The sequence below is a fragment of the Colius striatus genome, chromosome 14 (assembly GCF_028858725.1).
Source record: "Colius striatus isolate bColStr4 chromosome 14, bColStr4.1.hap1, whole genome shotgun sequence".
Lineage (NCBI taxonomy): Eukaryota > Metazoa > Chordata > Aves > Coliiformes > Coliidae > Colius > Colius striatus.
In genome coordinates this window covers 6,442,729-6,463,495 of record NC_084772.1, presented here as the reverse complement: position 1 = coordinate 6,463,495, position 20,767 = coordinate 6,442,729, and the positions used below count along the sequence as shown (strand labels likewise).

Here is a 20,767-nt window from a genome sequence, read left to right as displayed (position 1 = left end):
TTTTTTTACCCTAAAAAAATTATTGTTATGTAAAACTACTTCAGTTTATCATGTAGCTCTCTCAAATTCTGTCTATCAGAATGAGACAGAATAGTCTTTGCAATGATCACAAAAAGATGAGTTCCATTATTGCTGCTCAATATTCTATTGTTTGTATACTTAAAGGTAACATTATCTACATATTCATCAGGGAGTTTGTGTGTTCTATTGATTTCTGCTAAAATCCTCAGATTTATTTATTTATTTAGACATCTACCCTGGTGATACTCTCTGATTACAGGTACATATCCACAGTTTGTGCAATATGTTGGAAAATGAGAATGAAGTGATAGGTACTGACATCTCTTTCTTCACTGTACTATAGACTCACACTTCATAACTTGTCACTTTAGCTGTGTCTGTTCTTGAATATATGAAATACTTTGATTCCTGAAAAATAAAAATTCTTTTGCTGTTTTGTTAATATTTTGGGGTTTTTTTCTCCTTTAGTGGAAGACCAAATATTCCAAGCTGATTTTTAGGAAATCAGATACAGTACCTGAAGAGCTCCATCAGATGGTACAAGAAGGCTTCCTGACCTTGCGAAGACATGATTGTTTCTTTCAAGATCTTGTAAGGATCAAAGGAAAAGATTTTCTTACGCCAGTGTCTCGTATATTAATTGGAAACCCAGGATGCACTTACAAGTACTTGAATACAAGATTATTTACAGTTCCTTGGCCTACTGAAGGTTATGATATAAAATACTGCAGTCCTGAAATACATGATGCTTGTAAAGCATTAATCAGACTCAATGACTACTTGCATATTGAAGCAGTCAAGGCATTACAAAGGCAAAATTTGTTTGAGACCAAAGGAATTAAAGATGTTACTGTAATGGATAGGGAACAAAATTTTGCTACTTCTTTTATGGAGAAAGGGTCTGTTTCAAAAGATCAAAGCAGTTTTTGTGTACCAGAAGATGACTACATAAGTCTAAAGAACAGAACATCTTATAACTTGACTTTATTAAATTATATGGATCCACTACAAATGCTGTACTTGAAACAAGAACCTTATTTTGGAATGGGGAACATGGCAGTGAGCTGGCACCATGACGAGAATCTGGTTGAAAGGTCAACGGTTGCTGTGTACAGTTATAGCTGTGAAGGTGAGTGATGGGTGATATGAGTCGACTAGTGATATAAATATCTTAAATCCCTGAAGCTCTTTTATATTTCCTTGTATGCACGTACAGTCGCACACCTGCATGTTAGTCTAGGTTTGTCATATGCTTCTAGACACATTCTACTATTTTTGTGTTTAGACCTTCGCTTTATTTCTGTTAAAACCTGTACAAAATATACCTGTGTTTATGACAGCTGGCTTGTCAGTTGTTCTCTAAGTAGATTCAAAAATTGGTGTCATTAACTTCCTGACTATGAGCCAGAAAATCAAAATCTGTCAAAGAGCTATTTCAGGTTAATGCATGTGCATATTTTCTGTCCTGTAAAATGTTTTAATTGTAGTTGGGATCACTGTCTTTATTGTGTCATTTATCATATACAGACTTGCTTCTGCTTTATGGTGATTTTACTACTCTTCTTTCTTTGGAAAGATCATTTTAGGCTGGTTTTGTATAAAACTATTACTGTATTTACTTGGAAGTGTATGCATTTTGTCTAGGCATGCTGTAGTGCTAATGCATGGTTTGCAGAGGATTTGCCAATGCTTCTGTAGTTGGGAAGGATGGAAGTCTTCCCTTGAAAGATGTGCTGTCTGACAGGCTTTGCAGGCTCTTAGTTATTTAAAAACCGCTTAAATGCAGTAGATGGGGGTGGGGTGTAGTTGAAGAGTTATTAAGTATTTAATTTTTAGTTTAAAGTACCTTTCCCATTTTTGTCTTTATTTAAGAACAGACATGAGGATTTTTTTTTATTGTTTTCCTAACAATTTTTGAACAAAGCCTTGGGTCTTTTTAATGTCTTCCAACTTTGCAAACATAAGATTAAGAGTTTAGAAATTTAGAGTTCACATTGACTTTTAATAGATTTTGTCCTATATTGACCATGATGTAAAAATAATAGTTTATCTTTTCATATGCATTCTCATGTTAGTTTTGTTATTACTTTTGGAACTATTGATCACTTTGTTGCTAAGCATTCAGCTGAAATCATTGTATTTACATTTTCCTGAATATCAACTGGCTTGGCAAACTGAATACAAGAGATTGCTTGACTAGTAGAACTGTCATTCTGTTAATGAGCTTTTATCTGTCCTATTTGCCAGACATTCACATTTTATATCCAGTAAATGTATTTTTTTCAGTAATACTGATAAATATTTTTCAGTAACATTTTAAGTTTAAGAAACAAACATGAATTTTAGTTATAGTATGTGTAAGGATTTATTACAATATGCTTTAAAACTTTAACATACAACTTACTTGCTTCAATGTAGCTGGAGAATAGCATAAGACATTTTTTTTGGACGCAAATGATTTATGAAGTAAGATCTACATCTGAACAAGGTTGGATTCCGCTTGGTGACTCTTGTGTGGCTCAAGTTGATTTCTTGGAACTTTAGAGAGGGTTTAAGGTGCCTAGCATGGCTCCTGAGCATCCTGGGGAAATTTCCTATAGGATGCCTTTATATGAAAACAGTTCACTGACAGCTGTCTGTGTTCACATTGTGATTGTCATTGTATAACCCTAAAATGATACATACGTTAGAGGAAATGGAACCTGTTTATGAGTATAACATTGTAATTAAAGTGACAGTAAATACTTGTGTGTGTTGAATTTTTCTACCCAACAGAAGTAATTAGTCTATTTATAAGTCTAATATTATTATTTTTAGTCACATTTGTAGCTTTTAAGTGCTGGTGATTATAAACTTATTAGAGCTTATAATATTATTCTTTCCAGTTCCATATTACTTCAGTGTGTTGGTGGTTTCTGCACTTCACAAAGACTATCAATATTTACTATACCTCTTACCAAAATCTCCATAACTATGAAGCATGAAAAAGCTCCACATATTTTTGAAGATTGTTGTTCAATTTGTAGAATTGTATCTTGACTCCTCTTGACATTTTTCAGAAATCGTATTTACTTTATATGCCAGTATCTTTTATAAGTACTTGCTCCACTAGTTCATTTACTATTGAGTTACCATTGAATTCTCACTGCAGTATTTAAAGACATCACAGAATCAATATAGGATACTGAAGAATGAAAAGAGTGAAGGTTGTCACAATTATTTTGATGAAAAAAAGGTCTTTCCCTTTGAAGATACCGATTCAATGGATTAGTTTTATGGGAGAAAACATTGATTCTGTGGGAAATTTAATCATAAATTAAACATCTTAATTTTTTGTTAAAACCACCTTGATTCTCATTTCTGCTAAGTCTTGCACATTTTTTTTGTCAGCTCTCTGTTCCTCAGATTCTCATTGGTCTCTCTGATATTCCAAACGCTGAGGATCTGTGGCAGCCTGTTAGCATAGGGAAGCTAGGACATCCGGAGCTTCATGGCTACTACCAGTCTATCCTGCCACAAATACAGAATCCCCAGGTTTTCAGATTTTGAGCTGCAGGAGCCCCAGGAGTCAAACAATTTTACTATGCCATTGCACCTGTTTATTGGACTGTTTAGAGATGCACAAATCAAATAATTTTTCATTGTAATTTCAATGGTTTTGTTCTTGATATATTTGGAGACTATTCCAAAATTAAGTGATGTGCAACATTGGCAAAAATTATTTCACTTCTTGCATATAACATAGAAATTGCAATGGAAGGAAGGAGTAATGTGTATATCTTACTCATCGCTGAACACATCCCAAAATTCTTTTAAATTCTGGAAAAAGTCAATCCATAAAAGAAGAGTTATTTTTTCTGTATCTATATAACAGTAACAACAGTCAGTTGGATTTAATGACAAAGTAGATGTCAAGTGATGTTACAGTCCGTGTTTTTAGCAATGTGTTGGCAGTGATTGTATCATGTTTGATTAAAGATTATGTTTAGGATTTAGTTTCACATTACTAATTGACTTGAATAAAGAACATTTACATTTCAGAGTGTCAAAATCTCTCAGACTCTTGGTCTAGCAAAGAAACCTTTCAAAGCTACTTCTACTGTCAGTGCTATGGAACAATAACCAAACTAGATCCAGGAAAACAAATTTCATGTTGTTCTGAATCTAACCATGACCTAAACCTGTGAAGATTTGGTCTTAGAGCTGGAACATCTCTGAAATTTGAGCTCTCTAGTTAGAAACATAATGTTGTGTCCAATTTTCTGCAGCTGCATTATCTCTTTCATGGTTCTACCTTAATTACAGGTTTGATGAGGTATTGTTGTTTTGCTGTGGTAAACTTGTGATCTGGTTGCACCATTTCATTTGGGATGCAGGCTTAAAATTTTCAGGCCAAACACTATAAATCTGTAACGGACAGAAATCAAATTTGCAGATTTTTTTTAACTTTCCCATTAAGTACAGCTACATTTGACCATTTCTGTATGGTGTACTCCAAAATACATTCATGTTTGTAAAGTACTGTGTATGTGCAAGGTCCACATGATTTACTTTCAAATACCTATGGTTTAGATGTGTCAAAATGTTTTCACTTAAATGGGAACTGTAATTATATCAATGAATATACAACATTCAGTCATACTTGAGGTGTGACATAGAGAATTCAATAACAGCTTCTTTATATGTAAAGGTTTGCCAGTGCTACCTAGATATATACCACAAAAGGTGTCTTTCTTTTTTTTTCTTCTCGCTTTCAGAATAGCTTGCATTTGAAAGCTAGTAGCAACTTGCTTCCATTTGTTACCAAAATAACATGGTAGGAGCAATCAGTTTGAATTGCTGCTGATAATTATAAGGTGCGATAATTGAGAATATAGAGAAAAGGAGACTGTGAGCTACATTTGAACTCTGTACTTCAGCAATAAAAAATTTATCAAACTGCAAAAAATAAGTCATTTTAACGAGCACATTCCAAAGGTGCTGGATTTATGAGGAGACCCCAGGAAACTTTGATTGAAATTGCTGTCTCTGATTGTAGTTCTATATTTTATTGGTGCCATATTGTGAACAGTGCTGCTGCCAAAGTGAATGGGAAAGCAGCATAACAGAGAGAGTTAACCCAGAAAGGTTACCTCTTTTTATAATATCCATGATGTATTGCATTAAAAATGCCTAGAAAGCCATCCTATTTGCAGTTTTCAGAAAACATTTTTCTTAAATTAAGTTACGATTTATCTGAACAGGGCAGAAAATATGAAAGCCCCTTGAAGACTTTAGTATTGATTTTTCTGAGTATTTGCTAGCTATTGTTTTCTCATTTGTGTGCTTCTTGATAGAGAGGCCTAGAGCTGCTCCTGAGCCAAAGCTTCAGCTGTATGGGAACTGCAGAAGTAAAGGGGACTGAATTCACAGTGGCAGTTTTTACTAAGATCTTTAGATTGGGTTTTCAAAAGATTTTGGCTCTCTGCTTACTGAATTTAGGTAATATTTAATTAACATAGAAAATTTATTAATTGTTAAAGACTACTTCCGACTAAACAAACATTGCAGTAACCGTGTGAGTTGAATGACATGAGTATTTTCAAAGTGTGAATTCAAGGTCACTTTTTATGTGTACATATTATAATAAGTTATAAATCATAGTTTTAGTGTTTTTAGTCTAGACATAAATGAAGACAAAAGTTTTAAAAATTACTACATGAAAGCACATTTAAATGAACAGGGAAATGGACACACAGTTGCTAACTTATAAGCAATAATTAGGCATGCTACACAGGTGATAATTTCTAACTGTTCACTGCTGCTCTATGCCAACTGCTTATTAAAACTTCATCCTCCCTCTGTCAAAACGCTGTGTTACTTTAGCCATAAAACTGCTACACCATAGCTCCCAAATACCTGGTTATAAATGCTGACTGTATCTTTCAATTTATACTGCAGTGAAGTAAGCTTATGAAAATAGTTCTGAGGGATTAAGCTCTAAAGACTGTTTCTATGCAGTGGATTATTTTTTCCCCAAGCTCAACACATTCATGTTGCTTAATGATAAGAAAAATGTTGTGACAAATGTACTGAAGCTTCTTTGGCTCCTGCACATGTTATCTAGCATGTTTTACAAATAATTTTGAGAAAAGAATGACAGGGATGATTCCAAGATTTGATCAACTTTGTTGGTCTAGATTGTTTTGTGCCCACTATTTCACACTTAGCCTGAGTTTAAGATTTGTTGAAATTGCAAGTATGTGAACAAATAAAATTCTTTATAAAATGCTTTGTTGCTTTATGACTTAAAATAATTTCACAACTTATCTGTGTTATATCAGCATTGCTGCATTTTTTTCTTCTATGCTTAAGGTTTAATAATGTAAAAAAAAAGTCAATAAAACCAATTAAGACTGATAATTAACTAGAACTTCCATTATATGTACTTGAGAACTTGAAAAAAACTTGAGTCTATTATAAACTTTGCCTTGATTTGCCCTTATTTTGTAGTTAACACGAAGTTTTCAATTTAGTAAAGTTAGTTGCAAAAAATTCTTGATGTCATATGGCTTTTTTTAATACCTGTTTTGTACTTTTGAAGATGATGATTACTCCAAATGGAGATTATAGAATGTTTAGGCCTATTAAGGTTTTACCAATGTGGAATATCATTAATTCTATATTGGTAGACCAGATTTTGTATTTCATTGTTGTCACCTCGTCTATCTGTGGTGTTTTTTCCTCTCTCTCTTTAAAGAGTCAGACATGGAAGAAAGTAATGAACAAAAACTGAAGGGAAGAGACCCAGCTGTTTGGCATGTTGGCTTGAAGGTAGCATGGGACATAGAGACACCTGGATTAGCAATACCACTTCACCAAGGAGACTTCTACTTGATGCTTGGTAAGTTTTGAGGTATAAGAAGGTGAACTTTCTGTTGCAAACAGAGAAAATGACATGGATTAATATAAATTACCATACCTTCCTTTCAATTAAGACTTTCCTTATTTAGAAAGACATGAGATCTGACTTGAGTGTGTAATAAATTCCTCCTACCCTGCCCTCTCCACTGTATTTTGGGGAATTTTATTCCATAATGTTTCTTTCACTTCACAACTAAGAGAGGAAGCATTCTTTTTAAGCCTTCTCTGCCTATTGTATAGTCAGAATTTCTATTCCAAGTCAGACTTCAGGCCAGAAGGAAAGTTTCTCCAGATCTTGTAATAAATTGAGCTGATATCTGTCTCACCCTTGTATTTGTAGATGCTGATTCTTTTCTTCTGTTCTTGATACTGTTCTACTAAGTTTGAGCATCTGTGTCTGTTATATTCATCTAAAAAAAAAATCTTGTTCAGTTTATAGAGTGGCTACATATTATGTAAGCTGTGACTGTAGCAATCTTAAAGTTTTCTGGTACCATGACTCTTCAAGTTTCTACCATTATGCCAATCTGTGAATGTTTTATTGGCCACCACTTTTTGACATGATACTTCTCTACTTTTCCTACATTTTTCCATGTGTACATTCAAACTACTTTCTAGTAGTGGGATTATACTGAGATCATAATGAACAGAGCTGCCATACTGCAAGTCTGAGTCTCAGTGTCTCAAGTGTATAGGATTAAAAAAAGAAAATTAAATTGAGTTGATTTACTCGAGCAGCTGAGCTCTCACACTAAGGTTTTTCCATTGAAAGAAGTGAAGCTTGAACTGTGACTAAGGTTTGTTGACACAAAATCTGTTACTTTCTCTTTTGGCTTGTATTTTCTCTTGATTATCATTTTGGTTTAAATGAATTTAGTTATACATACAACAACTTAAAACATGAACAATGCCTCTGTCAACATCATGTTTGCCTCTTCAGTGATTTGGCTTTACAGACATCTCTTCAAACACTCGCAGTGTTCTCTGTGTGTTTGTGACTTGGAAGGTAGACTCTGTGGAACGTCCCTAGAATAACCTGTCATGCTGCCAACTTGTTGGACTGAACAGTCTTTTCACTTTTACCTTTCACTTTTATCTTCCAACAAGTATGAAAACAGATTGCCTACTACAAGCAATATATTTGTGAACAATTTTTAAAAGTCTATACCATTACTTGTCCTTAGTTACCTCAACAAATCCAAGTTCTCTGCACTGTCACCAGTGAAGTGTCTTATGTAAAAGAACTGGACTGTCTGTGCTCGTAAGTATGTTCAGACATGAATAGATCAAGTGTTAAGGCATGATATCCTTTAGCACAATGATGTGAATGTGCCTCTTTCTGTATTTGTGTGAATGTGGAGTAGCAGCGTGGAAGGAAAGCTGAGACATTTCTTACATGAAAGTGTAGTTTAAGTGGCAGCTGAATGTTCCTAGAAAGGAAAGTATTAATCCAATTTTGTGCAATAGCAGTTTGGGCATCAAGTAAACTTCTTATCCTTCTGGACTGGAAAGGCTGTACTAACACAGCTTTGCAGAGTGATAGATTCAGAAGACAATTAATAAAAGAAGAGGTCTAACGTCAGTGTTTTTTACTGTGAAGTACTGTATGTTGTAGTTGACTGAGTTATCGAATCATAAGGACATTTTTTTATTGCCTGATGGAATACTGATTTGGGCTTTTTAGGCCAGATGTTTTATAATCTCTTCTTCATTTCCATAGTCTCTGTAATTTTTTTTCCCCAATTACTTAAAAAAAAATATAGTTTGGGAGTATTCTCAAACTAGCCCTTTTTTACATTTCTGTGTACAGCAGAACTGCCCTTATCATTTTCACTTGAAGTGGAAGACAATGTAAGTAGACATATACAGTTTTACTGTAGTATTTGCTGTTCAGATTTTTTCAAACTGACTTTTAATTGGAGACATCTTGAGGATGTCATCTAAAAGACAAAATGCGAAAGCTCTGTATGAGAAGTTACTTGACAATAAAGAAGCCAATTTTAGATAAATTTATCCTGTGCATTTAGATGTTAAATGATCCAGAACCTTATTTCAGTAAGCAGAGTCTTCTTGTTGGCATTATTTGAAAAGCAGTGGCAGCAGTATGGAAGACATCTGGAAAATGCAGCCTTAAGAGTACTATAACTAGCAGGTAGCTGTTGGTGTACAGGAACTGATTGGTAGGACTGTGTCCTCTTTCTGACTACCTTTGACTCATCCAACTGTAGCAAAACATTTGGCAACTCTGTTGCTCTATTCTTGCAACTGTTGAAATGGTGTAGTGTTTACTGCATTGTATGAATCTTGTAAAATTCTGAAATATCAAATTCAGTATGCTGTGTACAATTCCTGTGCCTATAATACCCCAACTACTTCTTAGTGTTGTACACACAAATCTTAGATAAGAAAATGTGATAACCTGGTATTTCTAATAGCAACGTGCAATTACGGTAACTAAATCCTGACCAATGGGTATATCAAGGGAGCATGATCATTATCTGGGTTTTTAATAATTTCTGGCAGACTTTTACTGATGTTTATGTTTCTCTCTCCATTGACTGTGTAAATTTTTTTTTGTTGTTCTGTGTAGAAGTTTAGTAAAATACAGTTTTAAAATGTGAATTTACACCTGCCTTCTCCACAGTCCCCTTCAGATGAAACTATAAGCCCTAGTCTAAACATACGATGGTACTGGACATAAGGCGGTCAAATTCACTCAAGTAAGCTATTAAAAAACTATGAGTGTATTTTATTTAAACAAAACTCAAACTTACATTCAATAAGATAGATTTTTTCTTTATTAAGCCTTACTTTTCCTAATACGAAGAAAAAAGTGAATGACTGCAAGTCTGCTGCCTAAAAACTCAAATCTGAACTTTATATCACTCATGAAACGGAAACACTTCAGCTCAATTTAGAATAATATATTGGTCTGCAGAGGAAGTGCATTCTGAACCCTGCTGTCTCAAGTACACAGTCAAGGGGTGTCTAATATGAAACGTGTTGGGTGCGTGCAATAAATCCAAAACGCGTGGAGGTGAGCAAAGGACCCCATCTGCTCTGTCCTAGACTATGCTTAACTAGGGTTGTCATGGTCTTACTATTAAATTGGAATCTTTCCCCTAATCTTTGAGTTAGACATGACCAGATTTGCAAGCAGATTTACAATTTTCACTAATTTTCTTACCATGACTTCAAAACATACAGAACAAAAATACATTCTGGACTTTTTCAAAGGGAGATTTACTTTTCTGCAGCTGTTTCCCATAGATCAAGCTCTTGCTTGAAGGTTAGGGTTTTAAAACAGCATGAAGATGAACTTGGAATCGTATACCATTCCCCACCCCCAGCAAATTATAGTTCAAGAAGCATCAAGAAATTATTTTCATAACCAACCAAATGTAGGGTGCACACATTGCAGAGGTTGGCTTGTGGTTAAAGATAAGTATTTAATGGAAGCATTTCCACATGTATATAGTGGCTCATTAAACTATTTCTAGATATTTAATCTGGTTTTATTTCCACAAACGAACTTGAACCCTCTTTGCTCTCTAGCATCTTGAATGTGTTGGAGATTTTAACCCTTTCTTTTTTTTCTTGAGTCCACATTTAATCCAAATGCTACTGTATTCCTTGATTAATAAGACTTTGAACCTCAAATGTATTTATCATTAACAAACTTTGATCATGAAGTTTGGCAAATCTCAGACTTTGGGGCTTTTTTTGTGTGTGTGTATTCGGCCTTTTAATTAATTCTGTGTTTTATGCACGCTTGTTTAAAAAGCAAAAATATTTCTTAATTAGGGACAGATCATCCCTCTAGCTTTCTGTTGTGAAAGTAGTATTCCATTCACCCTTAATTTCTTGGGAAATAAGTCATACCTTCCTGGTGCTTTTTCTTGACATAGCTGCAGTAAAATATCTTGGTTAGGTTTTTCCCTGGTGAAGCATTGTGTGCTGTTGGATACAAGTAGAATTGGAAAGGGTGGAAAAGCATTTTAGTGCTTTGAAAATTACACAGTAATGTGGTTAAAAAGAAAATTCTGTATTTGTTTATAGTAGTTAAGGAAACTAATAGCACAAGTCCATTTCACTTTTGTTTGTAGATATTTGTGGTGTTTAGAATATCAAAGCTTTTGCCAATGCTTTTCAGCCCTGGTTGAACCTTTTATCTGCTGCATGAACTAGATCAGAAAAAGATAACTGTCTAAAAAGTTCAGGAAGGACACTTGAAAGAAAATAGAGAAGATTATTTAATCCCTTCTTGTGAATTCTGAGAGCATTTTCCATTGTGGTTTGTGTTTTCCTGGGAAGTACCTAGAAGGAATGAACCTTTAGTCCTACTCCTTTTAGAAAGATTTGGCTAAGAATTAATTTGTTTTCTTTCTACCTTAATAGTCGACAGTGACATGAATATACAGTTGTCATTTCTCTTTGAGTGCTTTGGTTCCTCACCTGACTGGTGCTCCTGATAATTAGTTAAGTAGTAGAATTAGTTACATATATAATATGTACGTTAGTTAAGTCTGTATACATACATGTGTCCGTTAAGTCTGTTCTTTTGACAAAGGCTGTACAAGCAGAGAGCTTTCAGTGTTTCTGCTAGTGGTGCCCACGTCATTTGGCTGTTTGGAAGAGAGCATGCAGTGAGATTTGGACAGAGCAGAGACAGGGACTGAGAAGATCAGAGAGAAAAGGGTGAAGTGAAGTAGTTTGAAGCAGTGGAGAGGGCTCTGCTGAGATTCTGTGCTGGAGGGATATATCCTCTCAGTAAAGCAAGAAGAATGGAATGGCAGAAGGGGAGAGACGTAAAGATCTATGACATGAGCTTGCTCCCACAATTTAAAATAGTATGCAGCATCCAAATTCCAAAAGGGATCTGCTGTCTGTAAATAGGAGGAAAAATCACTGACAAGCTTGTCTGCTGAGGGTTCACAGTCTGTATCTGATAGTATCTGGTGGTCAGGTGTTAAAACAATAGCATTAGTTTTAGAAGCTGTAAGCCCGCTTCTCTCATAGAATTTCCATGCAAACTTTGGCAAGTCCCTTAACGTCTTCTTACCTTTAGAGTTTTCTATATCACTTATCAACTCTACAAAGTCGTTGCATAGATAAATGTATTACAGCACCAAATACATGAAAAGGTTTTATGTTGTTTAGATTTTAGTTGTGGAGTTTTTTTTGTTTCCTTTTTCCTGCAAGTATGAGGAATAGGGATCCATACCAAATAAAACCTTCATTTTGTAACTATATTTTACACAACCTCTGTTATCTGTGGATTCTGTAGCTGGAAATTCTGTGTCAAATAGTTGCATCCATTTACAACTGAGCAGATCATCTCCTAAACATTCTTATGGCTTCTTAGTGCTTCTTCTGTAAAGTCAAAATCAGACCTCCAAATTATTACAACAGACTTCAAGTTGATAATTTTGTTTTCCAAGGTGGTTTTGGCCACCTGTACACAATCATACATGTGATTAAATTCTTTAAATAAATCTTACCTCTGCTATAGTAGCCCTATAATGGGATCTGGTTGTAAGATGACAGTTGATTCATTGGGAAGTGGCAGGCAGAAAGTAGTAGAAATAAAAGAATAAAATAATCCATTTAACAGAAATACATTTTTTACTACCTACATGCATGCAAGAAATAGTCTCCTTGTTTCTTAGGTGCTCCACCTCAGACAGAAAAATAAGGTTATTTTTTCCAGCGTTCAAACACCAAGTGTCTGTTACCAACCAAGATGTGTTCCTTTGAATGCAAACAATCTCTTTACAATATTGCCATTAGTTTGGGGAAACTGATTTTGGAATTATACTACCTGAAGTGCAAGTAATCATCCACACTTGCACCATTACTGGTGGTACAATAGTGTCTTGCAGGTAAATATGAATAGGTTTTATGTGTGCTGTTAGGCTTTGATTGACAAAATTCACTTTGGTCAGATTAGCACTCTAGCATGTGTTAGACTTCATTAGTTTTTCTTGATTTCTGTAATTACTATTTTAAATATGGATAATTTGTGATGGTTTCAAATCTTATAAACAAGCAAAAAGCCTGATGAGATTTCAGAAAAACAGCTTGTGCAAGTAACAGCTTTTTGCACAGGTATTGGAAATCCTTGGGAAAGGAACAGTCATAGAAGCACAAAATTGTAGTCCAGTTCTCAAAATTTTTTCTTACCTAGCAGCTGGTTAATTGACATAAGCATCTCATAAGTATCCCTATGGAAGACAAGACTGTATTAAGAAAGAAGGAATTGTGTGACAGTCCTTGCAACTGTACTAAATACATTGTTTATCTGGTGTTAATGGGTGATTTAAAGTAAGAAGTCCTGTGTCTTTCCCATTGTAGAGTTCACACAAGCTTTGGTTTTGTAACAGATATTGAAAGGACACATTCCTGCCTTAGTTGTCCTGAATTTGTGGCAAGGTGAGGGTCCACTGTTTGTTGACAGACACCATATAGGCTCTTACCACAAATTCAAGAGAACGTTCTGACAAATAAGTAGCCTGCCTGCAATTTTCCAAAGCAGGGCTGATATATGTATTCCTCTTTCGTTGTATGTATTTTATGTGATGTATAATACTGGTAAGAGTGTGTTTTGGTTTTCCAAACCTCGTTGTCAAGTAAAACTAATTTTTCTCTGTATGTATTGTCTTTTACTTAAAACTATGAGAGCACTGTGGTTTTGACATGGGTGTCCAAGGAAGATAATAGTTTTGGATTTAGCTCTAAAACCAAAATAGGGGTCTGGATGTAGCATTCTGTATCTGAATAAAAGCTTTTGCTGCCAAATGGTCAATGGCCAGTTTAACAGTGCTTTTTCTTTTCAAGTAATGTATTTTTAGATGAAAAAGAAAAGCAAATCTTTACCATAATCTTTTAAGACCTAAGAATGTATTTTTCAAATATCCTTGAGACGTGCAGTCCATGGTGCTTCAATTATTTTTGTACAAATACACTTTTAGATGAATTATAAACTATTAAATTAAAATGACAGTGTTCCTTCTAAGAGTCATAAAGGATTAGAGACAGTTGGAAGTAGTTTCAAGGGGGAAGCTCTGTAGTGAAAGAATTGTCAAGGGTTTCAATAAAGGTGCAAATCAAAATGTAATCCTTTCAATGCAGTGTTTGCTACATAAAACACACCACCATGAGTGGGCACTGAACGTGGTGGTGGAAGTGTTTAGGTATGTTTTCATTGCAGTTCTTGAAAGTAATTTTGATATGTAAGTCTTGCAATATCCAGAGATAATATTGTTCTGTGCCCCTTGCAAGACTTGACTCTGTGCAATTTAACACTCCTATGTTTTTGTGAGAAGTCACTTTTTCCTATGTTCCTTTTGTTTATTTTGCAGTGTTTTTTCAGGCTTTTCAACTTCTTCTGCCTGCAAACCTCATGCAAACAGAAAATAAGCCTTCCATCTAAACGATCTCAGTGATGATTAAATCCAGTTTCAGAACACTTGTTTGGTCATTTCTTATCTACCAGGTTTTCTTCTGACTTTTTTTTGAGTTTGTGATGCTGTCTACTGTCTTGGGCAAGAAATCTGTAGTAGGTGATTACAAAATTCATAAAACCAAAACACTGTTCTTACAACTAGGATAAGTTCAGTCATTTTTCTTCATTCTAATTCATTAGATTTTTCTCAATTTTAAGGTTTCAGACTCGTTGCAAAGTAGAGTGAATGATTTAAGAGCATATATCTTTTTCAGTAATAATGAGAATACTATTAAACCTCACATACTGTGTTCTTTTTATTCTACTAGTCTGCTATTATGATCAGAAGAGCATTTTCGAAAATTAGCAATTAGGAATGCAAATATTGATCACTTATGTGATGGAAGAATGAAGCCTTAGAAATTGTCATCATGCTGACTGAAGCTACGTTCCCTGAAAGAATAAATATTGTTGAAAAGATAGATTCCGAATGAACTAGCATCTTGTACATCTGTATTCCTCTTTTAATTTTGTCTTTGAGGGTATTTTGCTTGGTGACACTTTGGGTCACCTAGTTTTGTATGGTTTTTTTAGTCTCTACTAAAAAGTCTTTTAGTCTTTGAGCAGGCTGTGCTTTCTGCGTTCACAGTTTCTTGATTCTGAGATGAAGGTAGAACTTCAGATAAGTTTCAGATAAAAAGTTGAAATATGTCTTCGTAATTTTTCTTTCTCTGTTTCCTTTTTTAAAAAGAAATTGTCAATAGTGTTTACTGGAGAGAAGAGATTGTAATTTCTGAGTAATCTGTTGTTTAGTGATCTTCAGCTTTGAAAGAATTATTTTGTGTTGAACTTTTCTCATAAGAGGTGGGAAAATGCCACTTTCTAAAACTGTAGAAACTGGGTAAGAACTAATATGAATAGAGAGCTCTGTACCACTAAGAAAGTGTATAGTTATCATACTCTGCTAAACATACTCTGCTCTATGAAGACAGTGTTATCTGACAAAATTCTCTGTTTTTTGTTAAATGGTTAATGTAGTAGCTTTAGTTTATGTTCAGCCAGAAAAAGTTTTATTAAGTATAATTTTTCTGTGTACTGAAGTTTTTTTTAATCTGTCCCTAGATGATCTCAATATGACACATCAGCACTGTGTTCTAGCTGGGTTTTCACCTCGATTCAGCTCGACTCACAGAGTGGCTGAGGTAAGTATTAAAAATTATGTGCTCCCTGGTCATTAATAAAATTAATATTCTGGTACCATATATGTAGCATCATGTTATCTTATCTAGAACTGTGGTTCTCGGTTGTGTCTGTGACTCAAACTGTTTTTCTTGAACAGCTGCTATTTGTTTATTTTTGGATCGTGGAACTCTTGTTTCTGTATTGGTAGTTTGCCTAAACTCACAGTTATATATATAAGATTTGAATTAAGAATATGCTACACCACACCTCCTGGTTTATTGATGAAATGTAGAAACAACTGTTTTTACAGAGGCTTTTTCTGTGTTCGTGTCCCAGTCCTAGTTGAAAGTCAATGTTCCTGATGAGATAGAAATACTCTGAACACCTATGTGACCCATGACAAAAGTGGCAAAAATGGCCTTTATAAATTCTAAGATATCAATTATACTGTATGTTTTAAACCAAATAATTGTGTGTCTTTCATCTCATATTTTAGGAGTGCTCTGACACTGCTCCTATCCCTGTGTTACTTGTGTTACTTTTGCAGGAAAATGCACACTTATTTTCACAGTATGAAAAGCTTCTCTATTAGATGATTATATTGTGGGGTTATTTTTAATACTGTTGTGACTTCGAGTTGTATAGCATGGGAATTTTTTTAATGAAGAGTACCATACCAGAGGCTCCTTATTCAAAATAATCCCCGGAAATGCAACTAAAAGTACAGTTATTTGAAAATAATTACAAAATGTAGATGCCTTTTTTTGTATGTGTGTATGTATTAGAAGGATTTTGACAAATTTCCTTCTAATTTTGAAGGAAATTTAATGAAAATGAAAGGAGTGAAGGTGCAAAATAGTTTTGTAGAAGAAAATAGTTCAGTATATTTGAGAGATACGTATGTTCTACAGTGACTATATATAAATTTTTGTTGTATCTTTATAGTGTTCAAGAGGAACATTGGAATACATACTTGGACAATGTGAACTGGCACTCCAGAACTTACAAACTGATCCTGATTCAATTGGTTTGTCTTTAAAATCACTGGAAACTGCAGTTGTAAAGCAAGTAGAAGAAATACATAATGAGGTGAGATGATCTGTACTGGAAACGCTTCAGTCAGATTTTGAGAGGTGCGGTCAACTCAAGGAGTTAATGGCAGTTATGTTCAGCTGCTCACAAGACATTGCTCTGAATGAGTTCAAAATGAGGTTTTTATTACTCTTTTTACTTGAGTAGAGTAATTGGGATTAACTTGAGTTCATTCTTTCACTCTCATGAAGTTTTTGTTTTCCTTCTTAAGATCCCTCTGCTGGTAGAATAAAAGAGTAGTTTCAGTAATATTACACAGTCTGACTGTGTGATGGACAAACCAAACTAGCACTTCTCTAACAAAAAAGGAGAGAGGAAACACAATTAGAGGGAAAGAGTGGGCAAATTTTTTCAGTTCACCAGGTGTTGGATCAAGTTTTTACAGAATGCTAGGTGTGACACAGTTGTGAGTCTGTGCTTTAAAGTACATTCTAAAGAAAATACAGTGGAAAAAATCGTGAGGAGCGTTTTTACACAGATCGTTCTGTGCAGCGAAATATACAAGTGTAACTGCACTTTCACAGAATTCCACTAAAGCTGGCAGTGCTTTCTTGCTTGAAGTACGGATCTGGAGTCTTAACAAACACATTGATTTGACAAATGAACTGAAAATATGAAACCATTTTTCGGAACCTGCAGAAACAGGTATTTTTTCCTGTGATATAAAAGGATGCAATATCAAAAAAGGTAATTGTGACACAATGATTGGGTCTTCTTACAAGGGTAGTGTTTCTGAAGGTGGTAAACTTGTTACTTCTTTTTTTTCCCTTTTTTTGAAGCTACAGAAAATGTAGTCAAGGCTGTGTATCAAGAGTTTTAAATGGCAGATTGTTTAGCTGCTCTGGAAAGCTGTCCTTTTACCTGAAACAAAGCTTTCAGCTGTTCCTAACTGATGAAAGTTCCTAACTGTTCCGAACATCAGTAAAGCACTGATGATCATCTCTCTTGAAAAATAACTACAGCAAGCAGTTAATATAGACTTCTCGGCCACTTTTTGCTTAAATATCAATGGTTGTTTACAGCACACTTGTACTCAGACATTTTAAAGGAACTGCTGATTTCTACCAAGTGTGATCACTACTAGAAGCTGCATTGTATGTAGAGAATTTTCACTAAAATTAGAATTTATGTAAACTGTTTAAATTGCTGTCTACTGAGGAATATCATACTGCAGAATGTTACTAAAGCTTCACAGAACACAATTGAATCTGTATTGTGTTTACAGTTGATAAAATGTAAAGAATAGTGATGGCAAAGGATGTGCACCCTTGACTTTTAGCAAAACAGCTCCTAGAGCAATTTAAAGAAGTCTGGTGCATGCAGGGTTTTACAAAACATTAATCAGGCTCAGTCCATAAAACTACATGCATATGTGGTTTGCACAGCTAGGGCCACATGCGCAGCTGGGGCAAATTTGCACGGGTCCTTAAACATCAAAGGCATGTGCCGTTTACATCAGGTGAGAGACTAGCCCCTGGTGTTTGCAGTCACCTGAATAATTTTGCTATGTGACATACAGGGATGTTTCCTGTTATGCATATGGGATCTAGTGTAACAGAAATCATTGTTTAACTTGTACATATTGTGTACTTAGACTTGGCAGACACATTGGATCTATATTTCATTTGAAAAGAGAATACCCACTCCTTTTTTTCTTTCTTTTTTGGTTTAAATTTTTTTTAATACCAAGATCACTTCTTCAATTGAAGCATAAATTCCATATGTTAAAATGCTACTTAAATTTCATTTATTTGCTGTATAAGTAGACAAAGTTCCTAGTAGCTTGTCACTGTGGTAAGCACACGTTTGTTCTTCGAACATCATTGAAGTGAAAACATATGGATCTGTGAGACTAATGCAACTTTTCTTTGCATATAAATTGGCTCTTTAGCTTGGAGAAGAGGAGGCTGAGGAGTGATCTTATTGATGTTTGTAACTACATAAAGGGTGGATGTCAGGAGGATGGAGCCAGGTTGTTCTCAGTGATGTCCAATGACAGGACAAGGGGTAATGGGTACAAGCTGGAACAGAAGAAGTTCCAAAGAAACACAAGGAAAAACTTCTTTGCTATGAGGGTGCTGGAGCACTGGAAGAGGCTGCCCAGATGGGTTGTGGAGTCTCCTTCTCTGGAGACATTCCAAACCCACCTGGACGAGTTCCTGTGTGACCTACTGTAGGTGGCCCTGCTCTGACAGGGGAGTTGGACTTGATTTTTTGAGGTCCTTTCTAGCCCTTGAGATTCTGTGGTTCTGTAAAATCTTCCTACTATCTTTTACTCACTGAATGATAAGTCTGTGTATTTTCAGGCACTAATACAGGTTTTGGATTCCAGTTTTCTTAGGCAGGTGTTTGTTTCTTTAAAGAATCAAACTGTTTACTGATGACTACAAGTCTTCCACTTGGTCAATGTCCTCAGGATTTTGTAACTATGTGGTTTTTTTCTTTACTATGTTGGTATTTTTACATATAAGAGACAAAATTGCACAAAAAGCAAAACAGAATTAATGAAGAACTGCCACCCAGCTTTGCCTATGTTTTTCTGTCTGATATACAACTTTCTGTGCTATTTCTCAGCCTCCTTGCACATTTGTTTCCTATTCATCTGTAACAGAGATCATGAGCTTGAAATGAGGCGGTGTTGCCATCTCTAGAGGTGGTGATGCAGCTGTATTTTGTTTCCAAATATTACCGTAACTGAAGTTCTTCACAGGGTTTAACTCAGGTAAGTAGATGCAGTTGTTTTTCTAGATTCTTTGTCTTCTTGAAATGCTATGAACTTGGTTTTTTACTTCTCTTACTGGCATCAGGCTATGTGTGACTAAGCTAAAATATAGTAGTTTAGCACAGATTCACACTCTCTGCTGAATTTAACTGCTCTGCCAAATAAGGCCTGGATGAATTATCTGTCTGCTAGAGGGAAAAACCCTAAGAGCAGATCTGAAAGAATGAGGTATTATTCTGTACCTTCATTTTTGTATTCCTGGGCAGGAAAATTGACTCCATTACTGATAAAAAGTGGGTTTGAACTGAAGATCTGAAGCATAGGTGGAGGCTTGTTTCTTTCCTTTTTTTTTGTGGTGGACAGAGAAACCTGTAAAAGAGCTAGTATCTGGGGATAGGGAGCAGTATCTAGGGTGGATTTTCCAGAGCCCTGTCTTGGATGTCTTGACAGAGGTAAGAAGCTAACCTGAGGAGGTTTTTAGCATCTATACTGGACATCCAGGTAGAAATTTAATATTTCTTTAGACTTAGCTTTGTTGTCATGGTCTCTCTTTCTAAAACAGCCTTCAAAGGAATATCTGAGTAATTGCAAGGTATGTGCTTTTTGTTAGATGTGTGAGTCACTTCAGTATGTACTTTGTAGTTGTAAGTCAAGATAACCTTAATTAAGGGTGTTCACATGCTGCTTGTCTGAGTATGGGCTTGAAGTCTGAACAAATACTTCAATGGCAGGGTATCTGGTGAACAGAGTGTGGCAGGGTGAACAGAAGTAATTACCTGGACAGCTGTGAAGTACAAAACTCTAACAATGCATACATAGTGTTAAGAGATTGAAGTTACTCCTTTAAGCAATCAGATTGCTGTTTTGGCCAGTAGTAATTTATCCCAAAATAAATGATCTTGCAGTATTCACTGAATGTGATCCTCTTGCCCCTACTGAATCATACCTGGCTTTCCAAAATAACTATAGCTGCTCAATATGTCCCAAACAGAGCTACAAGTTACCTGGGGAAACCCATTGGCAAGTAAATGCTTTTTCAAGTAATAAAACACTGCTGGACAAGTGATGTAAATGCTCATACATGTACAAATAAATCTGCAGAAAAGATCATCACCAGCCTATTCTTCACATTTCACGGAAAATTTGTTTTCCTTGCTCTGAGTAATGCAAAATCTGGCAATAGTTCATGTTACGTGCAGTAGTTTGAAGGTTTCTTTATTTGCCAACACCAAACTTAATAACTGAATGTTCTCTATGAAATAAAACACCAGAGAAAGGTTTTCTGGTATCTAGGGATTGTGTTGAAAATGTAGCAGGTTTCGAAGTACTGATATTTGAAAAGGTAAGGTTGTCTTCATCAGAGTTTTTAGTCATCTGTCATTATCAAATCCTGATTACTGTGG

General features: G+C 35.2%; 1 protein-coding gene across 4 annotated transcripts in view; it reads left to right on the top strand.

Annotated features, from left to right (window-relative positions):
• Positions 1-20,767, top strand: part of FTO (FTO alpha-ketoglutarate dependent dioxygenase) — a 232,911-nt gene that overhangs the window by 46,545 nt on the left and 165,599 nt on the right. For all 4 annotated transcript variants that reach the window (XM_062007502.1, XM_062007506.1, XM_062007503.1 and 1 more), the window contains exons 3-6: positions 490-1,150; positions 6,761-6,904; positions 15,491-15,570; positions 16,496-16,639. In XM_062007502.1, coding sequence (XP_061863486.1) covers positions 490-1,150; positions 6,761-6,904; positions 15,491-15,570; positions 16,496-16,639 — 1,029 coding nt within the window. The remainder of the gene's footprint in view (positions 1-489; positions 1,151-6,760; positions 6,905-15,490; positions 15,571-16,495; positions 16,640-20,767) is intronic.